This window comes from Melanotaenia boesemani, chromosome 21 (assembly GCF_017639745.1).
Source record: "Melanotaenia boesemani isolate fMelBoe1 chromosome 21, fMelBoe1.pri, whole genome shotgun sequence".
In the NCBI taxonomy this organism is placed as follows: domain Eukaryota; kingdom Metazoa; phylum Chordata; class Actinopteri; order Atheriniformes; family Melanotaeniidae; genus Melanotaenia; species Melanotaenia boesemani.
In genome coordinates, this window is record NC_055702.1 from 10,246,882 (window position 1) to 10,267,681 (window position 20,800).

Below are 20,800 nucleotides of genomic sequence, written 5' to 3' on the forward strand. Positions count from 1 at the left end.
TAAGGGCTTTAATGGAACCAGAAACCAGGTTTGCATAAATTCCACTTGACTTCCTTGATAAAATATAAATAAATCATTGCAACAGAACTTATGTGAAAGTGAATATGTTTGTATGATTTTATGAGCCTCAAGAAACCAAGCCAATTATTTTATAGAAACCTGGGTTGTTTTATTTATACAGTTACACATTCACATCATGATTCAAGAGACATGCAAACAGGTGTGGATTCACGTACACACTCAGGCATGCATTCAAATTCACACATTCATACTCAAATACACACGTATGCAAACATTCAGTTGCAGAAAAAAATCCTTTAACCAGGAATGTGGATCTCACTCCTCAGTGAGAGAAAGGATTTGTCCTTCTGAAAAGTCCTTGAATCTGTATGAGCTCCAGGACTGCATCTGGCAGCTTGAGCTGACCTTTGACCTCCACACAAACTGGGGAAGTGACATACACCAACACACACTCACACTCACTCAAAAACCTTGACAGACACTCCATTGCACATATCTCATGCATACACAGTGTACAGCTGTGTGTTCATACAATCTGTGGCTGGTTGGAACAAGTGGGCCAGATAGGACGCAGGCTGATGATGAAAAGGATTAAGATTAATACTGCAATGACAGTGACTACAGTGACGTAGCCGGGATATGGTAGAAGGGGTGAATCTGGAGCCTCAGCTGGAATCATGTTGGTCAAATTCAGCATGTAGCCTAAAGTCCAGCCTGCATCACTGTCTTTTATCTGGGAACAAAACAGGAAGAAGAAAAGCAACAACTTGCTTAATTTATACATTTAGAAGTTACACACATATATTTACAATTCCTCTTCTAGACTCAGTAATTAAAGTAGAACACTATGACAATATTAAGCTATTGTCTCCCATCATGCGGGTTCTCAGCTTCTTAGCTATCACCTTACAAATCATCCAATCATATTTCTGCTCTACAGCGCTGCCATTACAACCAGATGTTTCTCTGCTGGCTTGCAGCTACCTTGAGATATGCTAATTTAAAATTTTAGCCTTTTTTTTTTCTTCTTTTAATTGCGTTGTTGTCTGTGTTTGTAGAAAGTATTCACCTGGCTGTTATGAAAAAGTATCTTAGATAGGGGGGGATTCATAAACAGCTGTTGCTGTTGACTTTTTTGTTTGTTAGTTTTTGTACTTGTTGCCGATACCGCCAATGGCTAACTGTAAGATTGCCACAATAGTTTGGAAAATTTTGTTGTGGTTGTAGTTTGACACCAAGATAATGAATTTCAACTCCAATATCTTGGAACAAAAGAAAGAAAAAACAATAACGAACAACCAGTATGTAATCCTACACATCTGGGGTGAATTGGGGCCGGTCGTATTTCTTTCCCCCTTTACCCCTTTGGTGATATGATTTGTGTCTTGCTGACTCTCTTGTCTCTAACACAGATTTATATGCTTGTTTTCCTGCTCCCTTTATTCCCTTGTGATACTGTCTTCATGTAGCAATAATTTACCCATAATCTGAAAATGATTTAACCATGAGAAATGGTTCAATAAAAAGAAAAAGAAAAAATAATAATAACAAAAATAACAACATTAAAAAAAAATGATTTAAATTTTTTACCTTTAGGTTACTTGGTACTTTGAATCAGGCTACACAGAATGCTTTTTATTGGTTCAGATGCGAACTTTGCAAGTACTCAAGCAATTTCTGTACTTAATGTTAATTTTTATGATAAAATAAGATGGGAATTTGTTTCTAAGTGTTGCAACAGAGTCATTAGTACCCTTTTGTCCTGACTTCAACTGTCATTTGAGACTGCTCAGTATGTGTTTTTAGTTTTACGAATGTGAGATGTTAAGTTAAGAAAATTAACTTAAAATGTCATCCTGCATTTTTACCTCTTAATAATACAATGGAATTCATCTTAAAAGGACATATACCTGTTGTGGGGATGTGCACAGCAAACTGATTAGTTGGAACAGCTCACGTAGTCATCTACTTTTAAGAGTTGACTAATGCTTGTTTGAGACAGGAGGAGAGTTTCTCTACAGAGACCAGAACTCATGTTTATAATCCTGTTTCTGCCAGAGTTAGCAGCTTAAGCAACAGACCAGACCGGCATGACAGTATTTCCTGTAACTGGACAACAGTTATTAAACTGGCACAAAAATGTTGAGCTTCAGGGGACAAAAGACCAGACAGGAAGATGACTAAACGTTTGTGTGGAGGGTGGTGATTAGCTCATGTGGTACAGCACCCTCCCCATATAGAGAAGCATCCAGCCCAGGTTTGAATCTCAGCCTGGATTATTAATGAATACACGAGGACATCAAGAGTAATTGGCTAACTAATTTTAACTGGCCTTACTAGTCGACTTCCAAAAGCACTTAAAATGCCCATCTGTAGCATAATATTGCCCAATTTAAAAGTTGTTGGCCTCATAGAATATCTTCTAGACTTATGTGAAGAAGATTTAGCCATCAGAAAAAATCTTGACATGCAGTCTATGTCAGCAGCATATTGTTGCCAAAACAATAGGCAGCACTCGTTTATGTTTGTTTTTGGTGGGTTTAAACCAGTTTTACTACAGTAAAGTTCAAGATAGAATGATCACACTCGATTCTTCCAATTGATCTTTCAAAAAAAAAAAAAAAAAAAAGGCTTTATTTTCCATTGCGCTGCTGTCCCGTTTGTCACCCCAATCACTATAGTTCAAGTCATTCCTATATTTTTCTACAATTCATCTTTCTTGAAAATAAAGCAATAGCTTGTTGTTGTATATGCAGCACTGTTTATCATTTGTCACTCCTTTAACATGAATGTTTGTTTGGTAAAGGGAAACTTTTAGACATAGCCAGTGCTTGATAGATAATTTGGTTAATTTCACTTATCAATGCCAATAAATTTTGTTTTTAAACTTAAATACTTCTTGGACATGCTTGCATACATTGCGGTTAAAAGGTGTCTCTGGAGTCTGATCTACTGACCTTCTTGATGAAGTTTATTTTGGAGTAGCTCTCTGAGGTGAAGTTGTATCCATCTGTCAGCAGGGTGAGAATGTATGTGCCAGAGAAGCAGTACTCAGCCAGATATTTCACTTTTACATCAGGATGCTGCTGCTGTATCTGTTAGAGCAGTTCAAATGCAATCATCATGGTATAAGTATAAGACATGTAAATGGATGAATATTTGAGAACCTTTCCTTTGTGTGTATAACTAATGCATAAATATACCTGATCCCAAGGGGTGGCACAGTAGCGGATCAAGTTTTCCCTCACCCTCTCTAGAGGTACTGATGTATCTGTCAGATTGAGGAAGTCCATTACAAAGTAGTAAGCAGAAAAAGCCTACAAATAGAAAAAGGAAGTAGAGTCAAAAGGGAATACACTGATTCCTTCAGTAGTTTAGAAGTAGAACATTTTATTTTACACAAAAGCTGATCTCACTGACTGTTAATGTACTTTCTTTGGTTCACAATTAGCTGTAAAACCAGGCAAAGTTTAAAAAAAGTTTCAAAAAATTGTCTAAAATAGTCCTTTCTATGATTTCTATTTACCCATTTTTGTATGGTATTGTAAAGAAAAATTGCCAAATGGTTATGCCTCCAGAACCACTAGGAACCATATAATGTTTGACATTTTGTTTTTTAACATGTACTAAGATTATTGTTCCATTTTTTGTTGTAGGTGAAGGAATATAACATTTTATTTTCAACTTGAGCTCTACACTTGAATACTTGTTTGGGTTTTCCTCTTCATGCTCTGCTACCCAATTACATCTCAAAGAGAGATATTTTACATTTTACTAGATCACATTTATTTGAGAGCTGGGGGTTATTCTTCTCTGTACAAATTATGATTTTGTCATATAATCAAATTGTGAAATGTGATGTTTTATCATATCTTGAGATAGCTGTGATGATTAGTTTTTAAAAAAACTTCATCAGTTTGCAGTAATTTATTTATGTTGATTATTGTGATCACTCTTTTAACAGTTCTTACAGATGAAATAATCACTCAGTTTTATAAATGACTAAGTAATGGTTAATAGAGAGGGTGTCCTTGGTTCAAACTACTTGTAAGAGGGGTTGTTCACACAGTGTCATCTGGATTATGCTGTGTAATACTTTTTCTAGAAGGTGAATTAGGCTGTTTAATAAAAGAAAGGCAATTATGTTATATTACCCCAAATATCCCTTGTATAGGAGGCTGGAAAATCCCATTGAAGGAGCACTGGCTGTATTTGCAGGAAGTAAAGTTAAATACGCTTTTGACAACTTCCTGGCATTGTTCGAAGTTTCCTTTCCCCGAGTGAGTGAATGTTGCAGGAGCTCCCTGAGGTTTCCGGTCTGACACACAGGGGCTGTCATAGAGGACAGAGTAGTTCTTTGTCTCAGAGTAGCCAGGGTGGGAACAGGGATCTGATATTGTTGTCGGACCTGACTAGGAGAGAGAGAGTTGGATATATAGGTGAACCAGAGACAAAGAGAGGAAGTTTATTGAATTTAAAGTTGTGTTTTCAGTACGTTACAGCACATCATGGATCGGATGTTAAAGATAAGAAAGGTCAGAAACGTCAGAAGTTTACCTGTGTCTGGTGTGCCAGTGCCATAAGTAGCGCTTGATCTTTCCCGTAACACAGGAAGCTGTGAGTATACAGGTTGTAGTCATTTCCATAAAGCCTGAAGTTCACAGAGTTGATGGGTGACTCTGATCCATCATAATTATCAGATACAAAGCTAATTTGAGTTGATGCCCCACCAAGGTCAAGAGCCCCCATGGTTTCTAAACCCTACAACAACAACAACAAAAGAGAGAAAAGAACTGATGAAAAAGCTGGACCACCTCCAAAAGTACATAACCTTATCTTTACGTCTACACATACGGACCTGTTGAAGTCGATCACTTAAGTAGTTGACTGTTATCCAGCCAAAGGAACCCTCTTCCTGCCCACTTAATATTCTTGCTCCCTGATAGGAAAATGGGAACTTTTGCAGGGTTTCCTCCACAGACTGAAACACCTTGTCCGATGCCAAGCTGTTCTCCAAACTGCAAGCACACATACAGAAGCACCAATTTATTAGAGTGAGCTACAACTATAATTCAAGTCAATGCAGTGGCCCATGAATAATAAATAGACTGTATTATTTAAACTGAATTTGACAGTAACATATTTCTGCCCTTGCAGTGAAGTTAGCATGAACATAAATCTCAAAATGTATGAATGGGAAATGCTGCAAATAGCTGCACTTTGTTTTGCCAGTAGAAACATGACTGCAGAGTTCAGACTGAAAATACATTTTCTGCTGTTTTTAACCTGCTACAAAAGCAAATCATTGTTTTTACCTACTGAGTGGGACTCATTATTATATTTCTTTGTGGGGACCTTAACCTGGCTGCACCAACCCATGAGGCCTCCATGGATAAGTATTTGTTTTATTTTTAGACTTGATTTTACAGGTACAGGATAAAACAATTGTCAATGATTGACTTTTTAACTAAAAGACAATTTGTTTCTTTCTTGTTCTAAATACACTTATGGTCTCCAAGAACAACATGTTTCAGAAACAAAGAAATTGTTTCTCAGTGGAGAAACAGATGCTATCAACTGGAATCATTATGGCTATTATGGTCAAGTATGTAGGAATCTAAAGAAAACAAGAAGTCGGGATTCTCCAGAGGTTGTTGTTGTTTCAACCTCTAAAAAACCTCTGCTGTTAATGTTAAAAAAGGGAACTGATCATGTCACTGACTTAGAAGCTATTTTGATGTTGAGGGTACTATCACCAAGGGACTTTGCTTATATGTGCATCTGTCTATGGAAAACACGATAGTACCACAGCCATGCAAGATATGGCACAGCTTAAATAAAAGAGAAGGCAGAAATAAAATGTGTTTAATTATTATTTATCTATTTATTCATTCATTTATTAAGAATTCGTATTTCTTTATTGAAATGTGTGCACGTGTGGAACATACTTCAGTAATCTCATTCCTGCAGTAGCTCCCAGATAGAGGGGGGTCTCACGGTGTCTTTTTCTGGGTACCTCCTTCTCAGCCTCCTGCATGCAGTCTCTCAGTGACTCTCCTGCCTTTGATGGTGTATCTGCATAGCTTGAGATGCCTTTACCTGCAAGAGGAATACATTATTAGGAGAAGGAGAAAGTTCTTGAGTCTAAGTTATGTATAAAAGTAAATCCTCATATTAACTTATCAGCATTTATAACCATAGATCTTACAACTTGTAGAAATATGAACTTCATGGCTTATGTCATCATTTCTAGTTAATGTTAGTTCTGTCATGGCTTAATAATAACAGATTGGAATGGCATTCATTAATAAGTAAATATTTTGAGGGGGTCTTCCTTTAATAGCACAATCCATCAAGTCTAAAGTTGTATGTTAATAAGTTTTTGATAGATTTGGATTGCAGATGCCCTGCAGCTTTTAATCAATTGGAGGCTGTTGAGAGCTGTGACAATACATTTTAGAGAATTATGCATAAACCAGGTCCTGAGGAAACTGTAGCAATAAAAAGTAATTAGTTTCAGACTAAAAGATGAGTTGTGTAATATAAAGTACTTCCTGATGAATGAAGTGTCGATGCTGGAAGAAAAACAAGCTGTGCTTGTGGAGGTTAAACATCATCCAATGGGATTTTCCAGTCTGAAGCCCACAAGATTTTATATTAATGGCTAATCCATTATGTATTAATATACACAATAACTGATCCAATATTAAGACAACTGTAATCAGCTGTTCAGCCACAACATTTAAACTGCCTGCCTTCTGTTGTGGCATGTCAAGACACTGACTTCAGACCCCTGAAGGTTTCCTGTAGACATTATCATCATATCCATTAAGTCCTTTAGGGTGTGAGGTGGAGCCAACATGGAACTTGTTTTTCGAGCTGATTCTAAATGTGTCCAATCACATGAAGATTTGAGAAACTTAAAGTACAAAGCAAAACCTTGAACTCTGACATTTTGCAAGCATAAGTCTGTAACGGCAGCATCTACATACTGTCATCAGGGAATACTGACTTCATAAAGGCTGCGAGTGGTCTACCACAATGTTTGATGTCAAAGTACCATCCATCAGTGTTTCCTTCCTAAGGTAGATGTCACTCACAAGCTGGCTGTTCACAAGGTTTCAATTTAAATAGAAAATATCTGTCATCAAATATCCAAGCCATTGCTCAACAAAAGAGCTTTTTTATTTCTTTTCTTTCTTTCATAGTTTTATGCTTGTGTCAGCATGGGCAGTTAACCAGTGTGCAGCAACACAAGTTTAGATTTTCAGTAATTCTAATAAGTTTTGCCTTTTTTTTTCTGGATCTAACAACATACACTAGATTCAATAATACATGCGTATCAGTGAGTCTTTGGGATCCATGACTGTCACTTATTCTTTGAATGTTCTCTGCCCATTCTTTGACCACTTTTTGGTTAAAAAAAAATACTGCATACTGGGAAAGGTCTGCAAATACTAAATCTAGGAGATGCTCCAAAGCAGTCAACCATTTGCTCTTAATAAAATTGCCCAGATCCTTATTAATTTTTCCTCCTTACACCTCATAATGAACTGACTGTTATTTAGTTGTTGAATCCCCTTCCTCGTCAGGCTCTAACAATTATAATCCAGGTTAGTCTCTGTAACAGCCACTGTTTTTAATTTCATTGCTGATCTTTATATTTTCAAAGCTCAATGATCAACACAATGGTACTGAATTTGTTGCTTCACTCATAATTACATAGATTAAATAGGAGTATCCACACACACAGTTTAAGCCTTCATGCACATATATTCACATTAATATTCATCAGAGTTTGTAAATATGACAGCATGCAATGCCTTGTCCATGCAACTACTTCAACATATACATTACCTTGTACTTTACAGGAATGTTTCTGTTCAACTCTTCCAGTGTTGTTATCCTTCTCTGCTGGCCACTTGTATATATAAAGAGCTGTGTGGGAAGAGCCAGCATCCAGCACGATCCCATACTGGAGTGGGAACATAGGGAAGAATTCTCTTTAAACTCTCTGTGTATTAGTTCTGGATGTCCCATCCCATATTGAAAACTAGGTTTTAATTTAGTCATGATATGAAGTTGTCTTATACTCCAGTTTAAATAGCTTAAAAAATGTTCAGAATGTGGCACAACGGGAAACTGTTCAATGAAGGAGTCATGCATGGGGGGAAAAATACTGTCAAATACTTTGAAAGTGGTATAATTTTCAATAATATTGTGATATATCATTCTGGTCATACCGCCCAGCACTATCAGAAACCATATTTTGCATGTGGAGTGAGTTTCCAGTGTATTATAATATACAGTCGGTTTTAAAATTGGATCGCTTTCCTCTACCATACCTTGTACTTTTGGTAGACAGGCCTGTTCTGCAAAACTGCAACTGTCACCAAGGCAACAATCGCTATGACACCAATCACAGTGATGATGATGGTCACCGGTGTGTGCCAGGGGTTCTTCTCTTTCATCTCTGAAAGCGGGGGCGGAAAGACAGACAGACAGGAAGGAGAAGCCAGAGGGTTGCCGAGGTAGACAGGGGGAAGATGGGGAACACATTGGAAATAGAAAGGGGAGGGGGATGTTTAAGTCAGTCTTGTTTCCAGATGTTAGTGATATCCCAACATGTGCGAGTCTGTAAGAAGTTGTGTTGTGTTTGTTAAACTTTTGTTTTGTAACCAAGGGCTGCAGATGGATTTATGGTTCCGTGTGTCTGAACAGCTGCCAGGTTCTTCATTAATTCTAAGAGGTTTTGTTATTTCATCCACAAAACATTTAGGAGGAGATTCCGCTGAAGTGTTTAGCTAATACTGAAAGATCAACAAGATTTCCTCTTTGAGAAAGGATGGAAGAATTTATTTTGGAAAAGACAACCCTGTTTATACAAAATATAATAGCTGGCATCAGTCAAAAAGATGATGTTTGTATTGTGGAAGTGTACACCTATTCAAACAATAGTTGTAGATCTGTGTTAAGTTTTATCAATTGGTGATTAATGTTTGCAACATCCTGTTAGTGCTACAGTTTTAATTGTGAATATATTTGATCATTGTGTCTGCTACTACTCTGTCTGGTATCCATCGCTTTCAGAGTATCCACAGAATTTTCATTGTTTGCTAATGTGGTCTACAACACACACAAGTACACCCAGATGCTATTTTAAATAATATATGCTCAAACACTCGTATTTACACAGTTATTGTGAATGAGGAGATTCGTGTGCAAGATAAGGCTCTGAAGTCTACATGCACTCATGCATAAAAAAGTACACACACAATTGTTTGATTATTATGAAGGTAAGCAAACTAGTAACCATTATCCAGGTGCACATGACAGCTGTCAAACTAGACTCCCACATTGTTGAAATTGTCCTAACTGTACAGAACACAGCATATTTAATGAGGTGCAGTTTTTCAGCTGCACTCATCTGAAGCCTGACCTTTGTCCACATTGGGAAACTCAAATCACATAAAAGCAACAAGTCAGTAGCGAACAGACAGAAAGAGAGCGCTTACCTCTGTTGTCTGTGTCAGTGAACTTGCCACTGACAGGGAAGGGAGGGAAGTGGATCAGGAAAGAGAGGGAGGGAGGGAAAGATAGAGAGAGAGAGGAAACTATCTGTAGGACAGGGAAGAAAAAAAAGGACAAAAAAAATGCCTAAGTGATAAGAATAGGAGAGATTTTCCATCGAAACCAAACAGAGGAATCGGAATAGAGCTCTGTGTGTGTGTGTCTGTGTGTGTGTGTGTGTGTGTTGGTGGGGTATGCAGCTCTGAAACACAGAGTGTGGCATTTCCTTTCCAAGCTGGGGCAGTTAAACTAGTCTCTATGGAGATACAGCTAAAGCATGTTTGTGCATGTGTTAGTGTGCTTGTGTGCATGTGAACCCCTTAAAAGGGACTCTCTCTGTGAACTAATGAGTTACTCGCTACAGCACTCATCTCTGTTCATTCTGCAGGACATTTAAGAGGGAGGGGAAGCAGGGACTCCCTTGTTTGGCTGTTTTTTATTACTTGCAGACTGTGATGTCATCGCAGTGACGGATCGGGATACCCTGCTCTCCCTGTGCTCTGGGTCTTGATATTTGTTAGTATAATAGACGTTGCTGAAGACTTTTTTTGTGAATGTATTTGTGAAGACCCAATACATGACTTGCCTGCAAATGTGTTGATTCATTCACAGAGGATCCTGTTATTTGTTTCCCTCTCTTGGCACAGATTTGCAAATACATATTTTAACTTACACTATAGATTTCCCATCAACTTATAATTCCTAACTTTCCTCTCTGGAAACTGTATAATCAAGGAGCCTCTCATTTAAATTTTCCAACTGCAGTGTTTCCTTGGATTGACTGCTTTGAGGTGGCAACCCTGAAAACTAAGCTAATGATTGACCATTGTAAAACTTTGCACATTTTCCTCTTTAACGGTGCAACATGTAACAAAATCAAAGGTCAATGACAGAAAAAATAATATATTGTTTAAAAAAAATGTCTTTTTGTTAGTATTTTAGTAAACTAAAATAAAGGGGCAGGCACAAGTATGATAATCATCTTTTGTCAAGCTTGAATAAAAAGGGTTAAAGTGGTTAAATCATGATAAATAAACTTAGTTTTATTTTTTTCATATATCCACCTCATTCACTACCTTTTTTTTTATAGCGCACTAGTTGTACTTTACCCTCCTTTTTGTGGTTTGTGGGGCTAGTATGGTGCAGCTGACTAGCCCTTTACCAAAAACTGGAATCAAATATGGTAAAATCTGAAATATTGTAAGATTTGCCAATATGTAGAGGTGATGTGCGTTCCCTACCTCTCTGAGTGTTTTTCACTATGCCCAAACCAAATACATGAGAGAAGTCAGACAAGTAAACTGTAATTTAAATGCTCAAGCCTCCCTTGGCAAAGAGCCGAGCAAAACCACTGTCAACGAAAAACTTAAGAAATTAGACACGAAGCATTAGGTTTAGATCAGAACAATATCTAAATCATCTCTATGAATCAGGAGAATAACCTTTCTGTGGGTTTACTCAGCCTTGGTCAGACTCATTTGTCTTGGGTGTTTGAGCCGGACATGGAGCCTGTGCTACAAAGGTTCAGTGGGGAAAGAAAATATAAGTTGTTGTCAGCCAAACTACTGACAACAACTGCAATGTCTTGAACACTGTCATCAGTAAGTGAGTCAAGGTGGGAGGGCTTAAATGGTGCCTTGAAAATAAGCTTGCTAGGAGATTTAAGAATTTTAAGAACAGTCAGAACCTAAATATAAATATAGACCTAACACTAGATCCTAAGAAAGGGGTTTTCTTTGATATTACACAGTCTGTACTTTATGAATACCTTGTGAAATTTAGGGAATAAATAAAATCTTTTCATTCTGCTTAGATGAGTGAGTCATTTGTATTGGCTACTATCAGCTGGTATTTGTCATAGTATGTAGAGGTAACAGTGGTAATAGGTTGAACTTTGCTCACTGATTACCACTTTGTATGATCAAACTGTCATAATACAGCACAGTGTTGTAAGTTTTGCCTTGTGTATTGTGCCTTTTGATGGGGTTTAGCATGGAAAAAAAGAAAAGGCTGCAGCACCTAAATGAACCTGTTCTGTAAGGTTATTTTAAGCATGTTGACTGTAGCACTTGGTAACACTTAATGCATGTTTAGCAGGGGTAGTGGACTCCTTGTGGTTAATGAGGTGGCCTTGGGTCTGGAGAACTCAGATTCGAGTCCCTGGCTTGCCAACAGAGGTGAACCGGTCTGGGCCATTGAGCAAGGCCTTATCTCCCAACTGCTTCTCAGACATCAGAACATGACAACCCACCCCTCTTTAGTACATCTAAGGATTAAATGAAGAGCTGAATTTCCCAATCGGGATATATAGTGATAGTATTATAGAAACTGTGTTTAGAATATTTGGATCAGCCAACAAAGGCTCATTCAATGCCAACTTTTATAGAGGCATTGCCCCTGACCCTGATGTCTGAGCTGCATTATAAAAGGCCAGCATCTTGTGGGGTTTTACAATTCAGTCAAAGCATTCCTCGAAGGTATGCAGCTGCAGTGGAACAAGATTGAAACCATGTGTTTGCCAAATGTGTTTACTTGTTTTACAATAGTTTCATGTCTCTGTCATTACTAGAAATCCCACACTGAAAATCTGTGACATCTGGGAAGTGTCTGCTGGTGAAGTAAACAGCCAGCTTTGACGTTAATGATGACTGGCTCCAGTTACAAAACCACTACTTCATTATAGTCTATATCAAAGTCTGTTTGCAGTGTGGTTAGAGTAGAGCTGTAAATGTGGCGTGGACCAACCTGAACCATTCATCTCTACAGATTAAGTCAAGTCTGGGTGTTCAGAGGTGGCTTAGAACATTTAGTTTCAAATCAAAATCAGCCTTTAATTTGTTTTTAGATTGATGCAAGAAATGACTCGTATTATGTGCATCCACCTTTTGGCAACTGAATAAATAGATACCGAGGCAGTCACAAAAACACACTTGTTGAGACAGAAAACAGGGCGGACTCAAGCAGCAGATGTGGTGCATGAGATCATTTGAGGCTCTCAGGGCACACATGTTTGCAAGCTTGTACATATGAGGAACTTATACTGCATTTACCAACAATCAGAGCTATATGCCTGACATATAACAGTCATGGTTTAATTTTTACTTTAAAACCAGATACTATCCTTCATACACCCATGTGTGGAGGGGCTACCAACCCAAATTTAGAAGACAGCCACATACACACACACTCACACAATTTTTTTTACTCATGTCACCATTGTTTTGATTTCTAATCTCTTCGTAAATACAATGGAAGTGTTCAAGTGAGGCTAAAATGACAAAAACTTTGTCAAGGTTAAAGCTCATAGTGGGGGCAAAAGGACAGAAAAACTGAAGTGGAAAATACGGCATTTATTATCTCTAAGTCATTTTCAGGAGACTTGTGTAAATATTGTAAACAAAGTATACGTGTTTGACCTGGAGCAGGGTTAAAAGGAAAAATGTAGGGGGTAGGATCAGGATTTATCAACCTCTACCGCAGAAAGGATTAATGTTGAATAGATGAATGGAATTTGGTTATTTTACTTACAAAAACAATATTCATCAAGTCTGACACGAATAACATTCAAAGCACAATCCCATTTGGATTACATAAAATTGTCTTACAACTACAGGCCTTCCTTTATTTCTGAATTTTCTCTTAATGTTAAGAGTAAGTCTTGATTCTAACCCACTAAACCTCAGAAAGACATAAACAAGATTACCTAATTTTACCTAATTTAACAAACATGAGGGTTTAAGCTCTAACTCCTTTTTCATTTTGAATGCAGATATTGAGCAGGTTGTTACTGAGTCAACGGGTGACACAGCTGGGGATTGACTGTGTGGCTTTTTAATGAAGGGAAGACACAGTGTGCCTGTGAGGCAGGACCTAAACATGTTGTGCTGTTTTGCTGCTTAGGCTGAACAACTCATAACACTTTGAACAATTGCATCTTTCCTGAACATCATACAATGACACATGTTGGACTTTTGTCTTAATCTGAAGATATAAGAAACCCCCACACATAATTACTAAAGAGAATCAAAACTTTTTTTTTCTTTTTATTATAATTGTCAAAAATGTCTTTAGTCACATATATAAAAACATTTGAGTAAAAAAACATAAATGCTTCATTTCCATGTCATTTTGTGCCCATTGACAATGCAGCGGTCTGGCACTCTATCATCAGTTTTATTGCCACCTGGTGTTTTATTTCTGGAGCTGGAGGTCTCTTCTTATATCTGGCTTTGCCAAAGTATTCTACAAGTAACTCAGTTAAAACACGATGGTATCTGATGCTACACTTTTACAGTTTAATACGGTAAAATAAATATAATAAACTAGCATAAAACCTAATAAAAATAAAACCTAGCATAGAAAGAAATGCTGAAAAAGTTTCATTAGCAGGGTGAATGGATGGGAAAAAATCTTCAGGAAAAAATCTGCCAGCTCTTACAATTAGATACAATTAGAGATAACATTCTCAAGGACTTTAAAGAAACTGAACTTTGTCCGATTTTTTTAGCCCGGCACCCCCTAATGACGATTAATTCAGCATCCATCTTGCATCCTATCCTTTAGTCTCAGTGTTGACTGTTGTGGTATTGCTTGCTCTGTCCTTTCTCTTTCTTTTCCTTGCTTCTTTCAATAATGTCTTCTTGCGTTTATTTGATGAATCAATCCAGTTCAGTTCAAAATGTGTGTAAAAAATCCAGCTGCTAGCACATGACGTGGTGCTGAAAAGCAAAATGCTGCTGTAAATGACGCAGTGTCCTGGTAGAAAAAAGAATTTGTGAAATATAGTTCCTGTCTGGTTTCTGAGCAACAGTGGCTCCAGGAATGTACATAGTAAATGAGTCAGAAACACACATTTTTAAGGTCAGAAAGTTTACATTGTGCTATTTTAAAAGGCTGTTTTCCTTCTTAAGGTGTTTGTGTAATTTTACATTACACAAACACCTCCATTAGAGATATGGACAATTATTTCAATCTTTAATCTCAATTGTTTGTATGACAATCATCTATTAAAATTTCAGAATTGTGAAAGCCCTATCCATACCCTCAAATCTACTGCACATCTGCTCCTCATCATTAGTAAAAGTAATGGGAAGGCTTTTTTCTGACAGCTTCATAGATACATCCTGCATCCAAGTCTGCAGCTGGATAAACGTGCTTCTTCCTGGATATCTTGTTAGTTGCCTTGCAACTGCCTCTGATCTTGGATATTATTTATGAGTTTGTGTCCTTCCCCTCTGGGGCTGCTGCCTACCTCGTGGTATTTGCAGTGTATAGCACATCCTATGGGAAATCTGCATCAGGAAACAAGCAACATGTTGTTCTGAAATGCAGAGTTGTGTTGGAAAGTTAACTTGCCGTGTACCTGTAATGAAGCTACATTGTAAGGTACCTGTATTACATGCTAACATACTGTTACTTCACATATTTACTCAAATACACTTCAGATAATGTTATACTCCAGTACTTGACAGCTTTAGTTATTTTTAAGATGACAATTTATGCAATGGATAATTAATCAGTCTTTAAAAATACAAAACTGTGAAAGATGTAAACAACCTGTCTAACTTATGGCGTCTTACATAAAGCAGGGTGCTGTCAGAGTCACGGTTCAGACATCTGTGTCTGTTCTATTTCTGTTTGTCTTTAGGAGTCTAGTTCCTATTTAAGTGTCCCGAAGGCTGAAGAGTGAAAGCAGACATCTGACCTTAGCCTAGACATTGTTTCAACATCTTTTTAACTACTATGTAGACAGTTATTGGACAAAAATGGTAATTGTGTAAACTAAATTGGGGTTGTTCAGTGCTTGTGTTTAACCATTTAAAAGTTTTTATTACACTCAAAAGTAGTCTATGAATGCAATGATGAAATGACATTGTTGCTTAGTTTAGTACATTATAAATGTTCTTATGCCACAAAATAAACTGTTTTACAAGCAACATGTTAAAATATTAATACTTGATGGGATCCAGGAAACGTTATGAATGAGGAATAGGTGAATTAATGCCGCTGTACTGTCACAAAAGTTATTGTGAAAATGATTTTCAGTAAGTTAGGTTAGGTCTGCACAATTTATTGAATTTTAATCTTGATCATGATTTGGCTTCCTACAATTAGATACACAAGATTGTTCAATATGTGCAACCTGTTATGCACCAATACAATGCAGGACAGAAGAAAATCAAGCCAGACGGCTAAGCAAGTGTATTTAAATTTTGCTCTTAAAACCTTAAATTTCTCTCCATGGCCACCCTAAATACTGGAACTACAAGGGCCATTTCAGCATTTTTTGCAATCCTTTGATTCAGCAAACATTTGGTTCACTGGGAGGAAATCTTGTTTCACTGGCTCATGTGTGCCACTCTCAACTTTCATTCATCTTGTGTCCAAGGCATCTACTTCGTTGCTCTTCAAAACATACACCTGGATGGTGAGATGCATTGTATCCTACATGGTGGGTGTTAGTATTAACATCCACATAAAGCTAATGAACAGGTCTCTTGTACATGAGACACTGGGTCTCATTGTGATTACTTGTATATATAAAAAAAAAGGTAAGATAAAATAATAGCTGATCACCCTACACTTTACAGTGAAGTCTACTTAATATTAAAATATAATAAAATAATCATAATTGTCATTTTGTCATAGTCGTGCAGCTTTATTTCAAAGTTTTCTATAGTCTGATATAATAATGATACTTTCTAAGTAGTTTTCTGAGATGATTTAGAAACGTGAAGCTGTGTTTTGCTCTTCTATTCTAATCAGTTTTCTAATCAGTTTTATCTGCCTTATCTGTATGACTTTAACAGACACTAAACCCCAAATAGGTCCTCTTTGAAATTTAATGCATAAAATAGTCGTTTTTACACTAAAAACTTGTTGTGTACATCTTTGCTCATGGAAGACGGGATCAAACCTTCAAAAGGGAGTTGCTAAACCCCTAGAGCAGGGGTCTGCAATGTTTACTAATAAAAGAGCCATTTTTACCACCTGTCCCATTAAATGAACATAGAGCTGCAAAACCAGGGACTTCAAACCCCGGTCTGAGCCACTATACTGCAAGTTTTAGATGTTTCCCTGCTTCAACACACCTGATTCATAGCGTGGAACTTGACCGCAAGGTGTTGGATCCATTTCATATATATTAAGTGGTCTGATTCATGTGAGTGGCCCTCAAGAACTTGAGTTTGAGATCCCTGGACCAAAATTATTTGACTCTTAAAAATAATTTACATTCCATGAAACTGTTTATTTTATTGCTTTTTATGTGTCGTGACAAATGAAATAGCAAACTTTTAAACAATCAGAGTTCATACTGTATATCAACACAACAGCGCTGCTGTTTGGTAATGTCCTTGACATTTCTTTGCAAAGAGATATCTCTGATTTTCTGAATCATTTTATGTTGGTTTTTTAGAATAGATGATTTGATATCTTAATGAATTATTCTTTTGTTTTTTGTTTTTTTTGTTTCACTATTTTATGCTTCTCACAGCTTACTATCTCCTGAATTCCAACAAATCCTGCAGCCATAGTTCATTTTGGAGACTTGATCAACTTATTTAAAGCACATTTGAACTGCTCAGATTTCCACAGAAGTTCTGAAATGCTGGTTTTCCACTCCTTTCCAGTTTTTACCTTTCAGCAAATGCTGTGTTTGCTCAAAAACTCTTTTAATGTTTTTCTTTTTCCTAAGCTAATTTCTTAGCACAAATCCAGCAAACATGTAGGCCAGCATTGTTGGCAATGACCCAACCTATGCAGAATCTTATTTTCTTCAAGAGCCAGTATCTAACAATTTAAAAGCCACATGCAGCTCAAGAGCCACTGCCCTAGAGCAATAAGCAGCATTCTTAATGGCTTTGTTATCAATCTTATCACTCTTATCAGTTCCCTTTCCTAGCCCTGGGATGACTGGATAGAAAAGCCAGAGTACAAAATGTTGTGTTCTGTAAACACTAGTTTCTGTTTGTTACTTTTCCAACAAAATACTGAACAGAACTTTCAGAAACTATGTCTGAGTAACTGGGATAGGTTGAAGGTGATACAAAAGGATGTAAACAATCCTGTTTGTGCTGTCTTTGAGGTAAATATTTTGCCTGGGGAGACCACCGTCAATGAAAAAAAGGAGAAGGAAACCAGGCTTTTTCTGAAAAAAGATAAAAAATACTGTCTCAACAGCAGATTGACCTGCTGTGGTCTGATTGGCGGTCATCTCATCTGACAAGGTTCACTTGTTGTTGTTAAAAGTCTTCCTCTAGAGCCAATTCATTACTTTTTATTTTGAATTGTTATGTCCCACATCAACTGTTTGCTGTCAGAACAAACTCAATATGGGTCTGATTGTAAAGATTGTTGTGCTCACTGATTTACTTTCAGGGAGGGATTTCCTGTAATGAAATAGTTTAAAATTGCCTTATTAGTACTCTGCCTTAATTAAATTACATGAAAGCTTATTCTGACTCTCTGGAAATATCATGTTTCTCTTATTACAGACTTATCAAAACCAGTAGAAAACCACAAAAATGGGCTCAACCAATGTTATGCAGATTCTTCCTGAAGGTAAAACCTAATGCAGAGCAAATATTAATTGTAGATAGAACTAAGTATAAATTTTGTACCTAATGTGATACGAAATGGAATTTATTTTCCTTCTTGAAACAAGCATACACTTCCTGCAGAAAAATTCTGCAGTTCCTGTTATCAGGATTAGTGCTTTTACTGTTTTCATTTAATCACACATTTGGTCTTGCACATTATGTCCATATTTGCTCTACCAGACAACACTTCAGCACCTAGACTATTGCGAAATGTGAAAAGGAAACCTCGGCAGCATCACATGATGAAAAATGAGAGGAAGTATCCCTGCTTGCCACAGGGAAGTGGTCTGCAAGGTCAGATTGGGCAGGCTGATGATAAGTGTATCCTGACCTCAAGCAGAAGTGGAGAGGGGGGGGGTGTTGTTTCAGTTTAAGTCATATTGATAAATAAATAACCGCAAATTTTGTTATGGTTTCATCTATGTGCAAACCTCAGCTCAACACTTTAGATATAACATAAGCAAATTTGCATTTGTAATGCATATTTGTCATCAATTTAAACATAACTGATACCTTAATGACATAAAAAATCAAACCCTGCCTTTGATTTCTTGCTACTGCCATCCCTTTTTAAATTGGAGTTAAAGGTGAGGCTTTACTGATGCAGACAGCCTTCAAGATAAGGTGTTGTGGAAAACCTTTATGTTCTTGTGAATTTGATTTAACAACATTTTATACTCCTGATCCACTGCCAGGTTGGATACTTCTGTTATTTATTGGTTCAGAATAAACTTTTTTTATTTTTTAAGATGAGGGACCAAATAAACAAACACAACCAGGCATTTAAAAAATGGAAATACATACTTTGTATAATTTATTTTGTTCCACTACAAAACATAATAGTGTTGAATGGGCTTGGCAAAGGACTGAAAATGACTTGTCAATTACTTAAAGAGTGAAAGGTATGTTCAGAAGTACAATCTTGAATCTAAAAACGGGTTTAACAAACTAAAGGCTTCTGATAACATTGCATACTTTCACCTTGTCAGCAAATACTCAATCAGCTTTATGGCAAACACAGACTATAACTGTTAAAACACTAGTCAGGTAATTGCTCTGTGGAGCCACCTATACAGACACTGAGCAATATACTGAGATAAAACTCTATTAAACTTTACCCAACCCACATTAGATTAATTAGATAACACCATAAAGCTCTGCCACTGTATTGGTCCTAAGATACAATCATATGGACCTGCAACATCACACTGAATCCAATATGGTAACAACATTAATAAATGAAAACACACACATGCTCAGACACCTGCTTATTACATCTGCGTGCACCTCAAACACATGCTATGGAAAAGTCGCACACCTGCCCTGCACTGCTACAGAGGTACTACATTCACTAAAGCACACTCAGTTGGAAGATAACACACTCAGCTGATACTTTACTAACCAGTCTGCTGGCACATCCTACTACTGGATACACTGGCTGATATGGATTTCCTGCTGTTGTGAATACAAGCATGCATGCGTGTACCAGTCATGGCAGTACACCTACCTCTTTGTGCAGACATGGGTTCTTTCTCAGCAGAAACACAATGCTCTTTCTATTCTTTGCCCCTCTCTGTCTCCCCCCTCTCTCTTTCACTCTTGCTTTCCAACCCTCTCTCTTCCTCTCTCTGTGGTAACACAGCTCCCTGCTCGGTCTGACGTTGCTCAGCACCTCCTTTCAAATACGCTCGCTTTATTAGGAGAAGCAGAGCTATTCCCCTCCCTCCCTTCCTCCTTCTCAGCCCACCCCCCGTTATTTTCAGGCGCCTTCTGTTTACCCTTTCCCTTATTCTCCCTCTCTACACCTTTGTCATTCTCCTTGCTGCTGTCAATCTTTAACACATTCTTTTTCACTTTCTCACTTCTACAGTTTCTCCACCTGTTTTAATATGGCTCTCTGTCCTAAGTCTTGCTCTCCACCACTGGTGTCTTTTTTTTGTACCATTTTCCTTCTGCCTCTCTTTCTTTGTGGTTGTCTCTGTCTTGTTAAAGTGGGTCAAACATAAAAGCAGTGTTAGATCTGGATGGGCGCTAGAACTGAACATGGAGGGATATTGGAGAAAAAGAAGCATGGGAGCTCATTCTCATTATTAAATCCTTTGTATCCAGCACCCTCGTTTTTAAAGATGCTATCTGAACTTCATGATTTTTTTTAAGGATATCTCAGTAGCTTTTCTGAAGCCTAAAACTATAACTCTAAGAGTTGTTGCATAACGTAAACATTCAGGATGAGAATGAAACCACTGGGATCAGAGTGGACAATGCTACCTGTGTTCTGTGTATTTACGCACTTTAGCAAGGCTGGGAAAAAAAAAGAAAAAAAAAACCTGGTTGTTTTCAAGTCTTGGTCACTGGGAGGCTAACTGAAATTCACATATCAGGCTACACTTTAATTACAATGGCAAGCTGCTATTAATCTACACAGTTGCTTTTATAAAAAATCTTTTCCCATCAGCAGAACAAAACTTGATATATGGGTGTAATCAGCATGCGTGCCTAGCACAAACAGTGCAGGTGGAATTAGAGCTTTTCTTTTTTGTTCTTTCGTTTAATGGTTGAACTTTCAAAAACTCTGAATACCCCACAAAGCATGATGAAATCATTGTTGT

The 20,800-nt window shown here is 37.3% G+C and overlaps 1 protein-coding gene across 2 annotated transcripts; it reads right to left on the reverse strand.

The window, feature by feature from the left end:
- Nucleotides 1–155: 155 nt before the first annotated feature.
- entpd1 (ectonucleoside triphosphate diphosphohydrolase 1) lies at nucleotides 156–19,852 on the reverse strand. 2 transcript variants are annotated; one of them, XM_041974271.1, is made up of 10 exons: nucleotides 19,699–19,852; nucleotides 8,367–8,494; nucleotides 7,879–7,996; nucleotides 5,970–6,120; nucleotides 4,880–5,039; nucleotides 4,579–4,782; nucleotides 4,176–4,433; nucleotides 3,225–3,338; nucleotides 2,979–3,116; nucleotides 156–754 (listed from the first exon to the last, which is right to left on the reverse strand). In XM_041974271.1, the coding sequence occupies exons 1-10, from the start codon at nucleotides 19,712–19,714 to the stop codon at nucleotides 548–550; spliced, it is 1,494 nt and encodes a 497-aa protein (XP_041830205.1). In that variant the 5' UTR covers nucleotides 19,715–19,852; the 3' UTR covers nucleotides 156–547. The 2 variants fall into 2 exon arrangements, with proteins under 2 accessions (XP_041830205.1, XP_041830206.1); XM_041974272.1 differs by lacking the exon at nucleotides 19,699–19,852 and adding an exon at nucleotides 9,537–9,648.
- Nucleotides 19,853–20,800: the final 948 nt, after the last annotated feature.